The 21,496-nt window shown below is 33.4% G+C and overlaps 1 protein-coding gene across 2 annotated transcripts; it reads left to right on the top strand.

The window, feature by feature from the left end:
• Positions 1–252: 252 nt before the first annotated feature.
• Positions 253–20,527, top strand: Shc (SHC-adaptor protein). Of its 2 annotated transcripts, none has more exons than XM_089649040.1 (9): positions 253–690; positions 1,209–1,279; positions 1,589–1,823; positions 2,296–2,459; positions 2,837–2,965; positions 7,076–7,263; positions 9,226–9,332; positions 10,668–10,790; positions 14,340–20,527. In XM_089649040.1, the coding sequence occupies exons 1-9, from the start codon at positions 580–582 to the stop codon at positions 14,478–14,480; spliced, it is 1,269 nt and encodes a 422-aa protein (XP_089505166.1). In that variant the 5' UTR covers positions 253–579; the 3' UTR covers positions 14,481–20,527. The 2 variants fall into 2 exon arrangements, with proteins under 2 accessions (XP_089505166.1, XP_089505165.1); XM_089649039.1 differs by having other exon boundaries at positions 2,834–2,965.
• Positions 20,528–21,496: the final 969 nt, after the last annotated feature.

Genomic DNA, 21,496 nt, shown 5'->3' with positions numbered 1-21,496 from the left:
TTTTTGTGGATAAAAAATTTCAAAATATTTCGTTCGTTCGTCTATCAGTTAAAGATAACTGTATTGTTGAATTTGATTTTTCTCATAAATAAATAAAATAAATACAAAACTCCGAATAATGTGATTGTGAATGCTGCATTAGAACAAAGTAATCGGAAATATAAATGCAAATAAGAAGGTACCTGAACAATTTTTCATCGCGATTGCCAATAGTTGTCATTCTATTACAACTCATTTGTCTATGGGCTGGGTTGTCAAATTGGTGTGACAGTGCTATCGGTTGGACGCTTTTATGTTTTTCTAACTACGACATTATAAATTTCAATGTAATTTGCTTTATAAATGAAGTATTGTTTACAAATTTAGCAAGTTTTTTATGTAACTGTAACCTATATCAAAAGTGCAAACTCGTGATCTTATTTACAATAGCGTGTTTATATTTTGAATAATTAGAATTAATATGGCATGAGTCATTTACGTAGGGTGTACATTACTGTAATATCCTTTCTAATTCGCGCGGGTATTGTTTGAAGTATTGTTCTGAATGATGTTGATTTGATATTTTTTATTAATACGTATATGAAGTCCTTCAAAATGACAGAGAATGGTTCATTCATTGCAAAGCCCGCTAGAGGCTGGCTACATCCAGATTTGTTGGTATCTAAGGATGGGATCACGTACGCTGTACGGGTATGTATGCATTATGCTAACAATATCCTGTCTATATTTTGACTTGCTAAACAATCAGTTATCTCTCCATAATAATATTCATAAGGCGCACTTAAATAATAAATTATTTAACAATTTATAAATCTTCCATAACCGTCATACCACTGTGTTTTGTTTTGTTTAAATTGCGAAGTTACCGATGATGTAAATCTGTTTAAAATTTACAAGATTCCATACTAGTGTTACATTTAAGTTTTCCTCCATCTGGAATGCTTTAATAAATCAAACAAAATGTTTTGATTAAGATGTAATATGCATTCTTCTTAATTCTGGTTGACATTATTTCACTTGAAAAAACTACTAAGTCTACAACAAAATACTTTTCATGCATTCTCTTATCTCAGACAAATAAATAAATAAACTAGTCACCAAATTATGCATCCATTTTTTTCAATGTGCTGTAAAAAAAGAGTTGGCCCATATGCTATATTTTTAAAACAGTTTTTTTGAACACATAATAATCAATATATTTCTTCCAGTATATTGGCTGTTTGGAAGTGTTCACATCGATGAAGAGTTTGGATTTTGACACTAGATCATTGGTAGCTAAGTAAGTCTTCTTTTTTTAATGCCCAAATATTGGTAAATTTTGTGACCTTGCAACACCGAGTCAGTTCTTAAAAGCGAATAAAGAATATTGCCCCTTAGAATCATTATGAAGAAGTGAAAATGATCTGTCTAATATATTGTCTAGCAGTTAGTTATAAACTGCATCTTCTCACTTAAGGTACAAGGCACAGTTTATTTACTTATTTTTTGTAAATCGATAATCTAATTTGCTAGGCTCACTTATAAGTAATGTTGCCATTCAGTAAAAAGGTATAGAATAAATTACCATTAATATAATTTTATTTAATAGGGAGTGTATAAACAGAGTATGCGAAGCAATCGGTCTCAAAACCGCTGATAAAAAGCGGCGAGTGGACAAGAGGGTGACTCGAGCCATCGCTGACAAGCCGAGGATGAACCAGGCCGGCTCCAATGTTTCTCTGACCATCTCCAGCAAGAGTCTATCGCTGAGCACACTCGAGGGAGGAGAGATCATCGCCAGGCACGACATGCCGAGAATCTCATTTGCATCAGGAGGAGATACAGTAAGTTAATAACTTATCTCATTGTTCATTCCTAGTTTATTTATTTTATTTTTTTACTGTCTAAGCCGAGCTGAAACGCGATTTATAGGAATGGAACGAAGCAACCATAAACGGCCCGAAACGCCGATTGCTGTTGCTTCATTCCTGTCCCGTAATTTGTAGCTCGCCTCCCGCGATTTTTCTTGTGTCTATTCACAGCATAAGGAGTTACTTTTGCGAGGTGGGTCTAATCCTCGAGTATCTTAAAACATTGTAGTATTTAATTTGCCTAGCAAACATTTTCCAAGGTAAAAATCTCATATACATAGTGGTAATATTGATGTGTACTCAAAAAGTGCTAAAATAAAAATCTGTTTTTTTTTTTTGTTGAGTAATATTTCACATTTTGTTACTATGTAAAAATGGGGAATGTTTGTATTGATAGTAATATATCATGCAAACAACAATATGCACCTCGTCTTTATTATTCCAGGACACACTTGACTTTGTGGCATACGTGGCGAAGAATTTACAAGATTGGCGAGCGTGCTATGTTGTGGAATGCGGGGGCGGCCTCGCTCAGGATGTCATCTCAACTATTGGACAGGCTTTTGAATTACGATTTAAAGAATTTCTCACTAAGCCATCTAATGTAGCGTGAGTAATCTATCTATAAGTTTGGTACTTTTGTTTTAAACGTTAAGTCCAGTCTATTTGCCTGAAAAATTGTTAATTTTTAGGATAAAATTATTATAATTTAAGTCAAAATCTGTTCTTTTTCAATATCAGATATAAAGAATCCTGTTACTATAATGTTTGCTGTAGTAAACTAATACTATTTGGATGTTTATTGATTGTAATTTTATTATAATAATTTTGTGGTTGAGGATGTTCTGTGGTAGGAAGTAGATTATCATAATTTGTTGTCTCAATTTTATCTATTCAAAATTATTGGTAGATAAGAAATCGCTATTATATAAATTATATTTCAAGTGGTGTTATGTCTATATTTCTGGTTTGCTTTATCGCAGAAGAACGCTCCATGGACTCCGCACTGGAAACAGAGAATACTACAATGACCTTCCGGGGAAAACACCACCAGAACTCCAATCCCTGGACTTTGTTCCTCCCGTGCCCCCGCTGCCCTCCAATAACCATCACATGTAAGTATACTCTGACACACATAATACAGGCTTTTCCAATAAGAGGTGTTATTTTGAAATTCAATCGTAAAAGATCAATGGTTTCGTTGCTTGTGTGGCACGTAGCGCCGTCTTGTTGAAAGTAAACGTTGTCCAGATCAATACCATCCAATTCCGGCCATAAAAAATCATTAATCATCTCTCGATAGCGCAACCCATTCACCGTAACTGTTGCTCCAGCCTCATTTTCGAAAAAGTAAGGTCCAATGACTCCGCCGGACCATAAACCGCACCAAACAGTCACACGTTGAGGATAGAGAGGCTTTTCAACAATAACTCTTGGGTTTTCCGAGCCCCAGATGCGACAATTTTGCTTGTTGACAAAGCTACCGAGGTGGAAATGGGCCTCATCACTCAAGATGATTTGCATTTGATTCACTTAAGTGAATTTTAATAATTGCAATGCGTTGTTGAAGCGTGTATCGTTCCATTTTTATCAATGGCGTAGTTTCTACTTGTCAAATGTCAAAAAATGACAGCTTCAAAAGTAACATCTACCGAAATAGCGGGCTATTCAAAATAACACCTCTTATTGGAAAACCCTGTACATGTTGAAAAGAAAAATAATTATTCTTCTCAGTTTATTGCAAATATTTATCCTTGGTTCCATGGAAAAAACCCTAAAAATTGTCAAAAGTGTATGATTACAAATTGGCGGAATTTTTTCAATGACAGTTGAAAGTTATAAAACTGTTTATATTTTTTTAATGTATACATGGCATAAAATGTGAAGTGATTACTTCTTACTAGTTCCCAACACAAAAGAATGTTTTCTAAATACATATTGAATTATTTAAAAATTATGAATGTTAAGTCAAAATGTTTCGGTAACGCTTTTTGTCAATATTTTCATGTTTGATAATATCAATGATTATTTCAAATACGATTTTCGGGATGATAATTTTGCCTAGTTTTCAAAATATTATTTACTTTTACGACAACCTAAAAAATAAGAAATATATAGCGCTTTTAAAATACCTCAGAAGCATTCCGAAATTCCATGAGAAATTTCGCTGTCATTGGGACATGTAGGTAAAAATATTTACCTACATGTCCCAATGACAGCGAAATTGTAAAATATGTATACTGTAATGCTGAGAACAAATGGTTAAAAATTTTTGGAATATATCGAATAGATCTTATCGAAGATATAAGCCGTCAAAATTATTTGCAACCAACCGAAAAAGGCGTGTGACATCACAGTAACTGCAACATTGCTATTTATTGCCTGTGATGTCACGAGACTCAATTGCATACATTTTACTAATGTTCACTTTGAAAGCTCATAACCCTAGTAATTATTTTTTGAAAAAATTATTTGTGTCATTATTAACTCTTTTAAATGTAATACATTTCCATCAACAACAAAAAAATTCGGAGACCACCTCATTGTATATTTTTACTGAGATATTATTTCAGAAGCACAGTCATCAATATCACAGTCAATACTGAATTTTTGCTATCAGTCAATGTTTTACATTCGTTCAACAGATGTTCAAAACACAATTTGATAGTTTTTACCAAAGTTTAAGGTCACAGCCAATAATAAAGACTTGCGAGTTGTCCAATTTAAAAGTGCCCACCCGGAAATTTGTCAAGTGTCGTGTCATCATTCTGATTTGTAGATTCTGCTGAACATATTCACTAACCTTCAGTAAATGTCATAACGCATCACTTATTTAATGTTATCAAATTATAACATGCTAATTTTATTTTAAGGAAATTATAACATAACATGCATAATAGCAATCAATGTCATTATCGTGAGTTGTTATCATTATTATTATCAATGCATATTAAAAATAATACTTCCCGAGTTTCACCTTCTACATGAGAAAATAAGTCACATATATTTTAAATAATAAATATAGTTTCCCATAAATTTCAATATTTTTTTTTTACTGCGAACAATATTTTATTTTTATACAATTTTCTCATAGATTTCAATATTTTTTATTACAAGCAATATTTGTTTTTTACATAATTCTCTGATAAATTTTATTACAATCAATATTATCATTTTTTTACGTACATGTATCATTTTCTCATAACTTTAAATGTTTTCATTACGAGCATATTTTTTTAAATTTCAATGTTTTTTATTACAAGAAATATTTTTGTTTTTGTTTTTATGTAATTTTTTATTTTTTATTCCTATTATGTTGTCTTGTTAGAGGTACAGTTACCAGGAGGTAATCCATAATTGGTTTTATTTTGGCTATACTACACATACACAAACTGATAAAATATAAGCTGTCGATGAATATATTATGAACCTACTTCCTAAGTTGTAAAAACAAGTATCACAACCATTGACGTCAGAAGAGTTAAACTTCCCTAACATGGAGTCCGGGTATCATTTCGACGAGCTGGAACCAATCCACGTGACAATCATTTTGGAACCGAAGAGTTCCAGCATTTCTTGAATAAACAATGACATTATTCATACATTGACCGCCGGCGAGCGATCATTCAAATAACGAGACCTTCCACAGAAAAGTAAAGTATGGTAAAGGTTTGCAGCACAACCCAATATCCGACTTTTCTGCGCAGGGTCTGATTTCGCTTTTATACACAGCCGACTAATACTGTCACATCAGGTTGTGTAGCCATATAAAATAACATATATTACTATGTATTATATTCAGGGATATACCTTGTGCATTTTAACAAAATACACATATAATTTTCTTTTTTTTTTTTGTAAAATTATGAACTCCTTTGTGGTATTATATATATTTTATGTTGCTTAGTTTCAATGTTTATTTAATTATTCACTGTAAAATAACTGTACCCTTAAAAAAATATTACCTTTTTCAAAAGTCTATTAAAATTTTTTTTTTCTTGTATAGTATTATGGCTAAGCGCTTAGGTGTTAATGTATTATTTAAATTAAATTATGCATGAAATAATTAACATAAATTTATTTTAAATTAATTATACTTAAGAGGTTGCGGACTATTGTATCCCCACTCCTGGCTGTGTTGTCTCCAGGCTACCTCCAGTCGGAAGTAGTGGTGACAAGTACCTGGATAAGCAGATCTGGTCATTAAACATGAATAAAGCCATTTCAAGCAACCAGAGCGATACTGAGAGTATCTACTACAACTAGGCGCAAATAATAATGTACATGATGCATATGTATTATTTTAGTTTAAATTATTTATGTGTGAAATAACTAACATAAATTAATAAAGATGATTGTATTATTTTTATGATAGGAACTTTTGTGTGACAACCCTAAATATATTTAGGCATTCACTCAGCGTGCACATGTCCATTATTGTTGTAAGTAAATTATAATTCCTTTTCAAAAATGTCTAACTAAATACTGTAACAAAATATTCGATTTCGTAAACTGACTACTTTTTCACGGGATTTGAAATTTGCAATAACGTTTATTACCGCTATTAGCAATTTGTGCGCTATTGTAAAAAGGACTAGTAATTCGTAAGCAGGTTTTATTTATAAATGATGATGATGAATGAGTTGCCTCAAAACTGTCGGATTCATTTAGTGACCAGTCACTGGAAGGGTGATGCCCACGTCTCCTCACCACTCCTCGCAACATGGTTTGTTCCCCTCACCCTTATCTTCCTGTCTACTGTTTCTCATTTCTATGATCCCAACTTATTTACATAATCTGATACAATCTTCTTTCCTCCATCATTAATCTGATGCAAAAATAATATGTGCAGTGGTAACCAAATTAATTTCCAATGAATTAAAACAACTCTAAATCCTGTTTTTAATTTTACCAAATTATTGAAAAAATCTTTATAAACATTGTGGTCCACTGTTGTAAGAAATCACATACAAAATTGTCAACAAAAATCACCCAAATTTCATACAGATGAGAAGTCGGCGTTTTGAAAGAGAATCGTTCAAGAATACGATGTGCCAGTCCAAATACCTAAAAAATCAATAAAAAATGTATTTTTCATGTTTTTAATTTTTTTTACAGCTTTATAATCCCAAGGTTTATTTTACTTGTAATGTTCTTGTAAATGATGCTTTAAAACAACTGGAAATCTGTCACGAAATTATTAATTAATTGTGTTTTTGTTGAAGTTCTCGTGGCGCCCCATCCAGCCTCCCGTGCAGTGCCAGCGGAGGCCTCAGCGCGGGCAACCTGATTGACCTCAGCAGTCCCCCGCACACAGGCCCCACAGCGCCCCTACGGGAACACAACTACGTCAATGATACGTCCCTCCTCACTTCAAACTCAAACCAGCAGCAAAGAGATGTTTTTGGAATGCGTAAGTAAAAATATTTAAACTAATTGTTCCTTTTTGAAATTGAAGTTGTAAGGTCCCTTGACTACCCTGAACTTTTAAATGTTGTGTGTATGCTCATGCATTGGAGCATTTTTACCTTAAATGTTGAGCAGTCCAGCGTATGTAAAAGTGTGCTTGTCCCAAAATAAAAAGAAGGGAGATAAATTCCAAAAAGTTTATTAATGAAAGTGTTAATTGTCCACAAACAAACAAGACATTCTTCGGACTGTGAATTACGTGAAAGATTACCACAAACGCTCACTATATTATAATAAGTACAACAAATTGCGCAAACATCCAAGAAAATAAAGGTACCTAAAACGGTGGTCGATAAAATTTGTCTTCCAAATTAGTAAAAACTAAAAATTATTATTACCCATGCAATGTTTATTATACACTAGCGCAGACCTGTAAAAAATAACAGGATATTATCTGAATTTGTTCAAATGACACATAAATTCAAAGTAAATCCGAGTTCTTTGGTTCATTGTACCGGAGTTACAAGCAGACAACTGAAATGAGTATTTTTAATGAGCAATTGCTTTATTTTATTTGTAAGTTTTTCAAACTTTCTTTAAATATCCCAATCCTTATCTTAGTATTATATTGATATTTTTATCTTAAATCGTCTACATACTTTCTAAAACTTATTCAATAAACATTGAGCCAGCCTTCAAAGATATTTTTTTCTTATTGAAGACAATATTAGCGATTCTTAAATGAAAATTTTGTAACAGAAAAATCAGAAAAAGATACGGTCACATCTGGGACTTGAACCCAGAACCCTTGCCTTGCCGGTACACACTCTACCAACTGAGCTAATGGAAACCTATCTCCTTCGGTCATATTTAACTGTATCATACTTCGAATAAGAACTACCAACATCATCTTGGCATACCGGCAAGACGAGGGTCCTGGGTTCAAGTCCTAGATGTGACCGTATCTTTTTCTGATTTCTCTGTTTCAAATTTTCGTTTAATAATGGATAATATTCTCTTTAATAATTAAATATTACAATTTGAGGTTTTACTCATTAAGGTAATTTAATAAAATAGATATTTTTTTGATAGCACCAAGTTATCAGATCGATACTTCTATAAAACTGCAGATTGTTTTGGGGATTTTCACTACCAGTGACGTTACTTGGATATTATAATACGGGCCCTAAACCAGTTAAGGAAACTTGTTGTCTACACAAAGCTGAAAAATTATAACACCAGATACCTATTTGATTATATTTTGCCACCTAATCATATTTTATCAATGCCCTCACAATGCTGCACCGGGTATTAAACCATGTTAGTAATATTTTTTTCTTGATTAAGCAAACACTATCTATGTAGTTTTTTCCTTTTAATATACATTCTACTTTATCTAATCATTATAGTAATTTTTTGTATTATTAGTTGTAACCTTTTAATGCGTAATGCTTTATCTAATTCCCTTATATGTAATAAAATACATTTGAACATGCGTAATGCTTTATGTATTTTCTTTTTCTAGCTACCTTCTTCAAAAGATGTTGTATTTAAGTAGTGTATTGCGAGATAATTACTACAACCAGTTAACTTTGAATCGGCCTTTTCGTGATATACATAGAACCTTTATTTCTTCGCCCACGTATGCTCATTGCTAATTTCGGAGTTACCTAGTTGTAGTAATTATTATACCTCAATATAATACATCTAATGTCCTTATAATAACATTGTTTTAAGTACACAATCCTTCATCTAGTTAAATGCATACAATGTTTCAATTTCTTGCAATAAATTAATTGGAATATTTTTTATGTAGGTTCATAAATATGTATATAATATTAATTGCAAACCGATGCTTTTTTTAAGGATTATCACAAAAAGTGACGACTTTAAGCTAGCATGCTGACGCTAGATATCTATTTATTACAATAATACCATAAAAATACTAATGATTTAACTCTTTCAGAACCCTTCTCAACGGCGATAGAAAAACTCAACCCTGGCCAACAAAGAACTCTGCTGCAAAACGAGCCCTGGTTCCACGGAACCGTAAGCCGGGCAGCTGCTGAACAGGTTTGTCCATAATAGAAACATGTGGCTAATTTTTTTGTGAAATATCACCTCAAGGGCGCTGTATACACGGATTATTATTTATTTACTCACCATTTTTTTGTAATCACGGTCCCCATTTACAAAAATTATTGAAACTAGCAATCGCCATTGAGATGATTGATTGTTCTGCTTACAAAAAGTACCCATATTTAGTAACTTAATTTTGTATTGTATCATATTCCAAGAAGTGCGCCTCTCATTTATAATTAGATTATTGAAAAAGTATCCGATTAGGTCATTTATGAGTCACTGACTTAGCTAGAAGATATCAAAGTTGTGACCTCGTGTCTTTACTGTGAAATGAACTGTATCTTACTTGTAATTTATTATTTAACTGATAAAAGTACCTTTTCCAGAATTCCTTACATGAAACATGAATATCGCGAGGAAATCACATGATAAGTTTATGTACAGAAAGATTTTCCTAAATGTGTAGCTATATATTTTCAGTTCTGCCTTTTAGCCATAGACATCAAATTGATAGACCAGCAAAACAAGGAAAGGGAAACAAACCGAGTGTGCGGAGTAGGGAGGCGGCATGACCGTCTCCCTTTCCGTGATTTGTTAATAAATTAATCTGACAATTATACAGGCCACTCTCACTGTAAAATCTACTTACAAATTACTAGTCCTTTTTGCAATGGCGCACAAATTTCTGGCTGTGTAAAAAATCTAACCCAAATCAGGTATACAAAAGTTGGAGCTTGTTTCCAAAATCGAATATTTTGTTACACTGTTTAGTTAAGACACTTTTAAAAATGTGTTATAATTTACCCTCTCACTCATTTTCGTCACTACACCAGGCAGTTCGGTTAAAATAAACATTTAGATCCTGCGTAGAAAAGTCCCGCAATGGACTGCGCTGCAATCCATTGTCTTACTTGGGCGAATTTTACTTCTCTGAACGTTGTCTGGCGATTTTAATGTGCACTCTTCTGTGTAGTTTATTCAAAGCACTCTCAAACCCTCCTGGTGCCAAAAAGACATTCACCAGCTCATCAAAATGATCCCCAGAATTTATATTAGTACAAGTCTATCAATTTGAATGTCTATGCTTTTAACCATGTTCCCGGAATCCACAACCATATAGAATAGTGACCATACCATATAAGTCATTTTGGCCATATATAATATGTTGTGGTTATCTCTGGACGGTTTAGGTTATTCCATTACTGCATTGTATTTGCTCACAAAATCCGAGTATCATTTTATCCTTCCGTGGTTCCTAATTTATATTGAATCCAAACAGATGAAAATTAAATTATTTTATTAATTTTAAGTAATTATTTTTTTCAGTTGGTAATAAACGATGGAGACTTCCTCGTCAGAGAATCTCAAGGATCTCCAGGACAATACGTCTTGACTGGAGTACAGCAAAACTCCCGGAAGCATTTACTGCTGATTGACCCTGAAGGAGTGGTAAATATTAAAATTGTTCTTAAAATTATTCACTTCAATTCAATTACAATAAGTTAATTTTTCGATGCAGAAGAAAGAATCCGGGGATGCACCCAAGTCAACCAAAATCTTAGTTGGGTTATGTCGAAAGTCGGTATCACAGAAGAGTATTTATGACAGTGATTGAAATAAGGAACGTTTTCCTAGATAGGGTTGTGTGGTGTTTCCCAGAGAGATTGTATGTGCGTCATTGACAATCATCTTCTCCTTCTCGGAAGTTTTGTTTGAAAACGATAAAGACAAGATACTAGATGGCGTCATGTACAACCTCTTTCTGGAACCACTCTATCTAGTTATGTAGTTGTTTTCCAATGCACTAAATATAATATATGTAGTGTTGTTGTAATTTCTTTTTTTACTTTATGTTACTCTTACGTTTTATTGCTTCATATTTTTTTAATATTTTCTCATTATACTTGTAATCACAATTTTACAAGTGTGTATTTTGTACCTTCTTTAAAATGGATTACATCTATTTACTGTCAATATCTCCTGTATAATACATATTCTCCTATGTACACTGCATCATGTATCACTTCTATGTAAAAGCCTTTTTAGGCGTACATAAATAAATAAATAATTCAATATTATTTATGTGACATGTTATTCAATAGACACGGCAAACTTTGTAGGCATAATTATTGCTTAGCAATCTATGTATATGTATTTATAGTTGTAGATAAGACTGTTTGTGGTTTAAAACCTACTTCATTTATAATATGTTAGGTTAAGAGGCAGAATGGTGACTGAATTTGACAGAAGTGCATGTAATACAGGTAAATTAACCCCACAAGTTAATTTATTCGCTTTTGGTCTCATCAAAAATATCCCTTACCATCACGGAGAGAAATATGATCTAAACGGTGTCTCAAAGAGAAAACCTCACGCTTTATATTAAAATATAGAAGTTAACCTGAGAATAATTAAGATTTACACCTCTATGAAACCAAAGGTTCCAACTGAGATTTGAAATAATATGTATTATGAAACTTAAATTTAGCAATTTTTTTTATAAATTATTTTTATATGTACCGATAAAAAAGTGAGGTAATAATAACATTTATCATACATTTGTCTAATAAAATGTGGTTGTCTCTTTTTTTTTCATTTGCAGTAATTTTAGTTACAAAAAACGCGAGGTGAGCTGTATATTTTTTTTTGTAATGTTTTTATTTAATATTTTAAAAATTTCTAATAATAAAATTTGAAAGCGTATTTCATCGCCTTTCAAGAGCAGTTTTAGTTTATGAATACCTTCAGAAATATTCAGTTTATTTGTATTTTACTGCAAATCGGAAATACTCCAACATTCTGACAGAATATGCCAGAGGCATGAGGTTAAATGATAGCAGGAGCTGCTTACCTGTAACTCCCATTTTTTTTTCTGTGAAAAGAGCCATATCCGTTACTCCACGATACATCGACTCGGAAAATTGTACACGGAAAACTAACGATCACATCAACAAAGCAAAGTTATTTTTAAAAATACCCTATTCACAGTTTTTGCCTTAACCTTAAAAACTTATATTATATTCAACACTGGTTTTGGCTGGTCATTATTTTTCAAAAACAAACTAAAACAATTTCATCACAAGAAATTGATTACTATTAATTTTTAACAGAGCAAAACTTGCAAAAACCGGGTGCAATGAATACATCCTGTCAAGTTTGTATCTAAATTTGCAGCGCTCATTTGCTTGACAAATAACATTGTTAATTATTTCCAAATCTGTTATTCCTAACTATGTCATTTATTCCAAAAGTTTGGTATTATGCATGTGCATCCAGAGGCGGCTCTAAGGATCCAGTAGTGGTAGGTCATTTGAAAAAAAATGTGTGACTAATCTTTATTTTATATTGTGAAAAAAGTCCATATATTATTATCTATATTTTGACCGGTCGGTGGCCGAGTTGACATCGCGTTTGGGTCCCACCCAGGCGTAGTGTGTTCAACTCCTCGGCTGGCTAAGTCCTCCATCACAACACAAGCAACATTTTCAGCTTACTGTGGTGGTAGTAGGAGATTTTCAAATATTGTCAGGTTACTCGTAACCCGGGAATGTTTGTCTTTCTTTTTAAAAGAAAAAAAAAATTGTTAATATAGTAAATTGGAAATTAATACACAATCCATGTATGTACTTACGGCAAATTATTTTTAAGATATTAGGTTTTAATTTAGTTTTGCACAACATTAAAGTAAATAAAATAAGAGTTTGATTCTATTTGACAGTGATCTTTTACGTTTTTTGTTTTTGTTTTCATAACAACATAAATAATTATTCTAAACCTTTCCCGAACTATCCAATTGAAAAACAACCATTGTTCTACACAATACAAGCGTGTAAAATGAAAAACCGACATGTGTTTATGTCACCATCTCTGTAAAATATATAATATTCATCGTGTTGTCTCCCTCACGGTCATGACCTAAGCGTCCCTAAGCTTTCTTCGGTACCTAATTTTTACTTCGACAAAAATTATAGTGCCATCTCGTTTATTCTATGGCGCGCATAGGGACAGAAGATGCGAAAGTGGACATTCTTTAAATTGACCCAGCGAATCGTATGGACTTGTGAATGAAAGCTTCTAGCTTCTATTAGAGACAACAGATGTCACTCCTAGTCACTAGCCGCCGCCGCTTGCAGCTTTGCTGTTTCGCAGTACATTTTAAATAAATTAAGAATAAGACCAGTTGTTTTGATGCACATAATTGAATATTATTATTGTTGTCTTATAATTTTGGGGGGTCAAACACCAATTGACCTAAGGGAAGAACCGCCACTGTGTGCATCGTATTTCAACGATCAAGTATGTGTGTGCGCATGCGCCGCGAGTCACGCACAATTCAAATGTCTTCACTGCTCTAACAAATGAATTGCCATTATGAGAGTAGTCTGTCTCCCTCATTTGACGGTTTCAGCCACTAGAGCCAGTGCCCACAGTGAGAACACATCATGTGACATCACATCTTCGGCATTCTGACATATGCACCACACGAGTCTAGTATAGAGTTGCTAAGTTTATGATTAGCAGGAATTTTTCATGGTATTTAGTGGAGCTTATGTTCATATATCGATGTTTGGCGCTTGTATTCTCTCATTATTATTGTGCTATTTTACTTTTTTTTCTATTACTGTTCTTATATAAAATCTTATGTTACCATGAATGTGCAGCAATGCATTGCTCAAATTTACTAAGGCAGGTACCGCCTCTAGTTAGGTTTGCCTATTTATATCTTATTGCAATTAACTCACGCTAATCAATGAATTGACTACAGGCTTTATGGGTTATTTCACATTTTGGCGGGGTGGTCGATCGCTTCTGCAAATCACCATTATTTTTGTGGCAACTTTCACAAACTCAAAGTGGATCATTGATGCAGTGCAATCAAATACTAAAAAGGTTTAAATCTGTGTTAGATCAGGTTATAGGTAAAATTAGTAGACGAAGAGTATAATAAAATAATAGTTTCGCTAAGTAAGTTTAATGAATTTTATTTTATCTTTTTAGGTAAGAACCAAAGACCGCGTGTTTGAGAGTGTGTCCCACCTCATAGTCTACCACTGCAAGAACGAGCTTCCCATCATTTCGGCAGAAAGCACCCTAGTCTTACGAAATCCCATTCTGCGGTCGAAAACACCAAACACGTAAATGAATGTCCCCCGACCCTTCTTGAACGAAGGAAAAGTATTATCATAAATATAGTAAAATCTCATTTTTACGTTTTTCTGTGAAACAAGTGCAGTAATGCAATTCTGGGAAAATATTTTACACAGTTACGTTGATAAGAATAGGGCAAATGATGACCTTCATAAATTTAAGGTTTTGCAAAAATGAGGTTTTACTATAACTGTCAAATTTTGACATTTTCATTCCTCCATTTTACCTATAAGTTCTTTCTTCATTGCCATTTTATTATCTGACCTTCCCTCCCAACATTCGTCCTTAAATGTCTAACATTATTCGTCCTTATATTGTTATACGAAATTTCATTGCATTGATTTACAATTATTATAGACGCATGTTAGGGAATCATGTTGATATAATTGGATGTTGTTAAATTAATTGGATGCAATATTAATCGGTGTTGCAGTTCTATCATAGTAAAATAATAAATGTTAAGACATTTATATAATATGAATCTAACTATGTGTGTTAACATAATATTTAAATCAAATCAGTTATTCATTATGGGAATTGTGTAATAAATTATAGTAAATAATTTTTAAGTCCATGAAAATCATGCATTTCATTACAAGGATAAGGGGTTCCTCTGTTCTCAGGTAAGTCCGTTGGGTTTGTCTATTCCCAGATTGAATCTATTGGGTTCCCCAGTTCCCTGGTAGAGTCCATTGGGTTCCCCGGTAATCAGGTTAAGTCTGTTGGGTTTGTCTATTCCCAGATTGAATCTATTGGGTTCCCCAGTTCCCTGGTTGAGTCCATTGGGTTCCCTAGTTATCATGTTAAGTCTGCCGGGTTTGTCTATTCCCAGATTGATTCTATTGGGTTCCCCAGTTACCAGGTTACCTATTCCCCTGTTGAGTTTCCTAGTTGAGACCATTTATTAAGGCGCTTGGTAATTCTCATACATGTATGGCAGTGTTATCTAGAATTTATAATGTTTTGTCTTGCATATTGACTCGGAAACTCTTAACATAAATGTTAAAAAGAGCTCATTTAATGTTTGTGTAAAACCAACAACAAATTAACTTTGGGAATTTCATCACATGCACAATTAATTTATTCCATTATTAAAAATGTTGCAAAATCGTGCACTCAAATCTGTTATTTTAAAAGGAATGTTTAATAGTACCTCCATTATTTTTTAAGACAATGTTACTTCTTTGAGTGATTACTTAAACTTCCAGATGATTGTATTCTATCAAATCAATCTTCAATCATCACAATGATGAAATATCCTCAGACACTTAATTGTGCCAATATTCCTTCTTACAAGAGTAAATAGTGGCTATATTAAAACAATTAAATTAATATACATATGTACATAAATACATCTACTTAAATTACAACTATTTCTAACTGACCTCCAAATGATGTGTTTTTTGTATATTTTTTTTAATGTATTCTTTGTATATTATTTAATCTAACCAGTCAATTTTGTTAACCATTAATGTAATGTTAGTTTGTAAGCTTCAGTCAATTGCTTTTCAGGAATATTGAAAATTGGACAATTCTTCCTTTAGTATGTTTACCTCGAAAATTTTTTGGTTAAATTTTGACCACCGTGCCCGCTTTTATCTCCAATTGATTTTAGATTTAGAAGAGCAAAACCTTAACTGTCATCCATCAAATCGCCAGTCATATAGGGGTTTGACTGATATAGTTATTGCTTTGGAATGTTTGTGTATTACTACAATTAATTAACTCTTGTTTATTTTTAACCTTTAGGTTGCATTCTAATATATGGGTGATTTCACCCCAACGCAGCACATTGTTTCATCTTGTCTCGCCAATAATACTTTTTGAATAAAAATCAGACTGCTTACATGATAACATTATGTAATTAAACACTAGTGGATCCCGCAATGCTTCGCTATTGCTAATATCTTTCTCTAATGTCTCCGACTTCTTCCACCACATTACGTCCACTTTAATTCAACTCCGTATCTCATTTTGGGGCAGAGATATTGCGTCTACTTTTCGAGTTTTGCAAACACAAACATACACAGGCTGAATTTGTATTATTAACACATTGTAGTCGGGCGCTTCAAACAATATAATCTAGCCTATAGAGGGTGTTTTTCGCGATTAGCGCATAAATATATCGCTTTCCTAAAATTGACACAATTTCTAAACCAAATAATATTTTCAATTGAAATTTTCAAAGAAATCATATATGACATTTGATCATCAACAATAAATTATAATTGCTTTCATTACATCATAATTTCACCACATTTCAAAGCTGAATATAAAAACCTGATATTAATTCAGTAAATAGCATTCAATATTCAATATTTGAAAATTCCAAGTAAAAGATAACATGTTTATTCATATCATATAGTCATATAATAAAATATATTTGCCATGCCCGCAATTTTACAATCGCTGGATGTGTGAAATCTGATCGCGTAAATTGAACAGTGTCGTCTAAGGTCGAAGGCGCACACTCAATAACTCATATGTTTAATTGCTTCTTGTCAAAAAAGAGTCTTTTGCGATTGTCTCGCCTAATTGAAGAGCCCATTCCACTTATGAATCATAGTATTTCACGCTGATAACAAACCCGTATAATGCCGTTTCCCGCCAAAAACCGACAGTTGACAAAAACGGCATTTGCCGTGTCCCGCAGTTGATCGACAGTCCGCGAAAAACGGCAAAGGCCGTGTCCCGACGACAATGTGTTAAGATTAGCTGATGTTTACCCGGCATTGCTAAACTTTTCTCTACTTTCTATAAATATAATGTGCATGTATTATTTATATATAAACCTTCCGGAAGAAATTCGCTAAATGATAGTGAAAAACCTATCAAAATCCGTTGCGTAGTTTAGAAGAATTAAGCGCACAAACAGAAAGACGCGGATAGTGATTTTATTTTATACTATTTAGAGATAAAATGCAGTGATAATAACTTGATATTGAAAATGATGACGGTTTCAACAGCTGTCATGTTTAAACACTCAAACTAAATTTATCCTGGATTCAGAAGTAGTGTAGGCTTGGCCTAAGTTTTCAAATTTAATATTTGAAAGACCTAAAAATGCCAACAGATCCCGATAACTTCCAATCTAGGATTAAGTTGGCGATGAAAAAACGGACCGTAATGTATTTTTTTTGTAAAAAGACACTCAGATAAAAGAATATCCGCCTAGAACACCCACAATTTTATATATATATACATATCGAATTATTGATGTTTCTATCGACATTTTAGCAATATCTTTCACTGTAATATTTAATGTTGTAATAATAATAACAGAAATTTATGCATCCTTTTTCTTTTCTATTTAATTTCATATATTTACATAAAATATGCCTTTGAAAAAACATCCTAATCTTTTCTATATAATATAGTTTTATATTCTTGCATTTTGCAGTTCTTCAAATTTATATGAGAGAGTTATCCTTATCGTTTTCCAATATTTTAAGATAGGTAAGATTAATATATTTTTATACATTTGTGAACATTTTGAACCCCAATTCGCAAAAATCTATTTTGATGATGCTCTGTATATTAGGGTTCAATTTGTGTACAAGCTTATTTACTGTTTTTCTTAAATTTCCTTGATAATGTGTCAAAATCATATTTATTTGAGCATTTAATTAATTAATTAATATGCAATACATTATATGTAGTTATGTCTGCCTTTTCCAAGGTTCGGGAAGTTTAGTTCAACGGTATGATTATTACGGACTAACAAGAAGCAATTATCAACTCAAAATCTTGAGTGATTATTTGCTAGATTAAGAAATGGATCTGAGTTGTTGATATTTATTTATTTGATATTGATATGATATTGGCAATAACTACTTCTTGCAGGCTTATAAATACTACCAGATATATACAATATTCAGTCGCCTAACTACTCATCATATTGTTACTTGTGTAACTTATTTTTAAAATTATTAATTTAGTGAATTATATTTGTGCTGTAAGACTTTCATCCTTTGGTTCCATTGCTCCATTGCTCGCACACATTTGATTAATTTAGTCAGTCAATAAATAATGCTAACTGATTGCTTGTACAAAGTTGTATATTTGTTTGTTAATTTTGCTGTCACATTTCTAAGCGCATTTAGTCACGATGTCACAGCAGGCAGTGGAGTTTCATGACTGAATTTTGATACTTTGGTGCCCGTTAATATTGTTATGTAATAAATGGTTATATTTTTGTATTCAAGTAAACCCACAAATATATAAAGGAAAAAAATATTAGATGGATTATTTCACATCCTCAAATACACTGCTGTAACAGTCAACAGTGTCACTAATCATTCCATATAAGGAAATAAGTAAAGCTAGTTACAAACGCGAGAAATAACCTCATGATGTATTGGGGCACAGAAGCTCTAATAATATAACTCCTCTCTCCCCCTAGCGTAGGGGGGAGGGAGGGAGAGAGCAGGATCTGTCGTCTTGCCAGCTGATAGTCATGTGAAAACTGACAGCTCCCTAATTTATCTAATGTCCCAAAATACCTGAACTCTGTGCAGAAACGGACGGTCCGTTTGATAGATTCCCCTCTCTTAACTTACTAGATTACTATCCTTACAGCACAGGCGTCAGGTAGTTATGCTGTCCCTGTTCTACCGGTATTACAATGGAAGATGCTCTCAGGAACTAGCGTCATCGATATATCGTGCATAGTCGAAAAACACAAAAAATGCGCGCTCAACATTTATACACGGTTGACATTTGTCACATGAGAACGAGTCGCTTCTACAACTCGTTCTTGAGTTCAACAGCTCGGCTGTGGAACCCTCCCTCCTACAACATGGGTCTCTTCAAGATGCATGTTCACTCCTTCCTCTGTGCAGATTATACATTCCCGGAGGGAAATTATTTTATTCAGGGCCTCCTGTGTGGAGTTAATGTAAAACAAAATATATATATATTACGGGGTTATATCTCTCGTCTGTGACTAGCTCAATGAAATAATGTATTCTCTTTATAAGACTTTTGCGCAAACACTATTGAAACTGTAACTTTAATATACCATTTTATCCCTTCTGACTGGTATATGTTAAACTAAGGTTATTTGAACCACTTGGGTCAGGAATTAAAAAAATTGATTTAATGTTTGTAATTAAAACCTTTTTTTTTTTGCTAACCTGCACGCACATGGTTTATTGTAGTAGCGGAGCGAAATTTTTATTTTGTGTTTTTTAATCATAATGTTCAATGGAATCCCATCACGAATTAAGAGTCTAAAAAAATAAATTTATTAACCTAGTATACTTACTATAAATTAAGCTTTAAGGCTTAAATTAAATACAGAAAAAAATTATCATCACCACAAGTAATTGGAAATTTTGGTATTTTAAATGTTAAAAATTATGATGTAGTTTCAGGAAATCAAATGCACATACCCAATAACAGATAATCATGAAGCAAGAAGTCTTAACCCATCCGACGCTAGCCGCATTATATGATGCATGAATAATTCTTGATTCCAGTACTTATGTACTTGCATTTTTTTTTAATAGAAAATATGGCTTTAAAAAAATTACCATGCATGGCTGTTACTACGAACATCGAAAATGTGCAAAAAGGTCTACTAATTCAAACATTTTATTGCACTAATTTCTTTCCTTCAATAATACTGCCTAGGGTTTTATGGGTAACTTGTGTGTTTCACTCGCAATTCAATTAGCACGACGCAATTGGAGCAGTCCGCTCAAGCCAAGGCGCTGGTAATACCTAACACAGCGACGTTTGGCTAGAGGCCGGCCCTGCATGGTACGGCATTGTGCTTATTTTTGTATCCACACGTCATGTTATCCACACTCAAGTGAAAAACTTTTCTTTTGTTTAAAACATATTTGGTGCTCATAGGTTTTTCAGAGATAACTACAGCTTACTGCAGAGAGTGACGCATACAAGTGCCATTTTATATTTTAAATTATACTCATTGCAAATTGCATGTACCTACCTACTTTTAATTTTTAGTCATTAATATAGAAATTTTATATTCTTAATAAATTTTCAATGTTAATCAATGTCTATTATCAATAAACGAAATATTATATTATAAAAAAAAAAAACTGAGATTTTTATTTCCCTGCTTGCCCTTACTCCTATCCACGAATAATCCGTACCCCCAGAACTACCTCTGCATGCGAGTAAGCGTTCATTTAAAAATTCAATATGATTATGCTATGCCCACAGGAAGCCCAGAGGAAAATAATCCTCCACCAAGACCTAGACAAACCTTATCCCATGAACCCGGGCACCCCTGCTAAGTCACCAAATGTGGGGTGACCTATGGCAGAGTTGGTTATCTAGTAAATGGTTCCCGGGGCGGCGGAACCCTTACCAGCCTCCCAAGTTGTAGTGTATCTTTTGCCTTTTACGTGAGTGAAGTCCAAAGAGTGCTGCGTATGCCCACTGTCCTGAGGGTAGTCTTATCTTTGTGTTAGCCTAGCTCTGCGTTTTACGTGGGTGAAGTCCATGTGCATTTTGTAGCTCTTCTTGGAATTCTGTAATTGAATTAACTGAACAAGTTTAACAATATAAGGATCAATGTTTTTCATGAATTATTAGTAAATAATGATTTATAACAACAACAAAATATTAGTACGAGAGATTAGTACTCAGTAGCACCTCTAATGTAGCTCTATGCCATAATATTAATAATATCTCCTGGTCCGCCATCAATAAGTTAAGGTGCTCCCATAGCCGCTGTGCTCACATGATGCACAGATGGGGCCTTAAAGAGTCGGCGATGTGTGAATGTGGTGTGGTGCAGACCACCGAACATGTGGTCAACGAATGCCCGCTCCATTCATTCCCCGGCAGGATTGATGAGGTTCACATGGCGACGCCTGAGGCCCTAAAATGGCTCGCAGACCTAGATGTCCCCCTCTGACTCCCCCACCTTACGAAAGAAGAAGAAGAATAATATCTCCAACTTACATACACCATACATTCTGATAGCAACCTGCTACACTAGCGCCTCCTAGAAGCACGAGTAGTGTGCCTTG

This window comes from Hesperophylax consimilis, chromosome 3, assembly GCF_061612785.1.
Source record: "Hesperophylax consimilis isolate HC1 chromosome 3, BYU_Hcon_1.0, whole genome shotgun sequence".
Classification (NCBI taxonomy): Eukaryota; Metazoa; Arthropoda; class Insecta; order Trichoptera; family Limnephilidae; genus Hesperophylax; species Hesperophylax consimilis.
This window is presented reverse-complemented; position numbering and strand designations above follow the sequence as displayed.

Excerpts from the sequence above, each read along its gene's own strand:
- Shc (XM_089649039.1), top strand. The coding sequence starts at position 580 with ATGAAGTCCTTCAAAATGACAGAGAATGGTTCATTCATTGCAAAGCCC. Across the intron at positions 691-1,208 it reads GGATCACGTACGCTGTACGG|TATATTGGCTGTTTGGAAGT; the intron begins GTATGTATGCAT and ends TATTTCTTCCAG. Across the intron at positions 10,791-14,339 it reads TGATTGACCCTGAAGGAGTG|GTAAGAACCAAAGACCGCGT; the intron begins GTAAATATTAAA and ends TTATCTTTTTAG.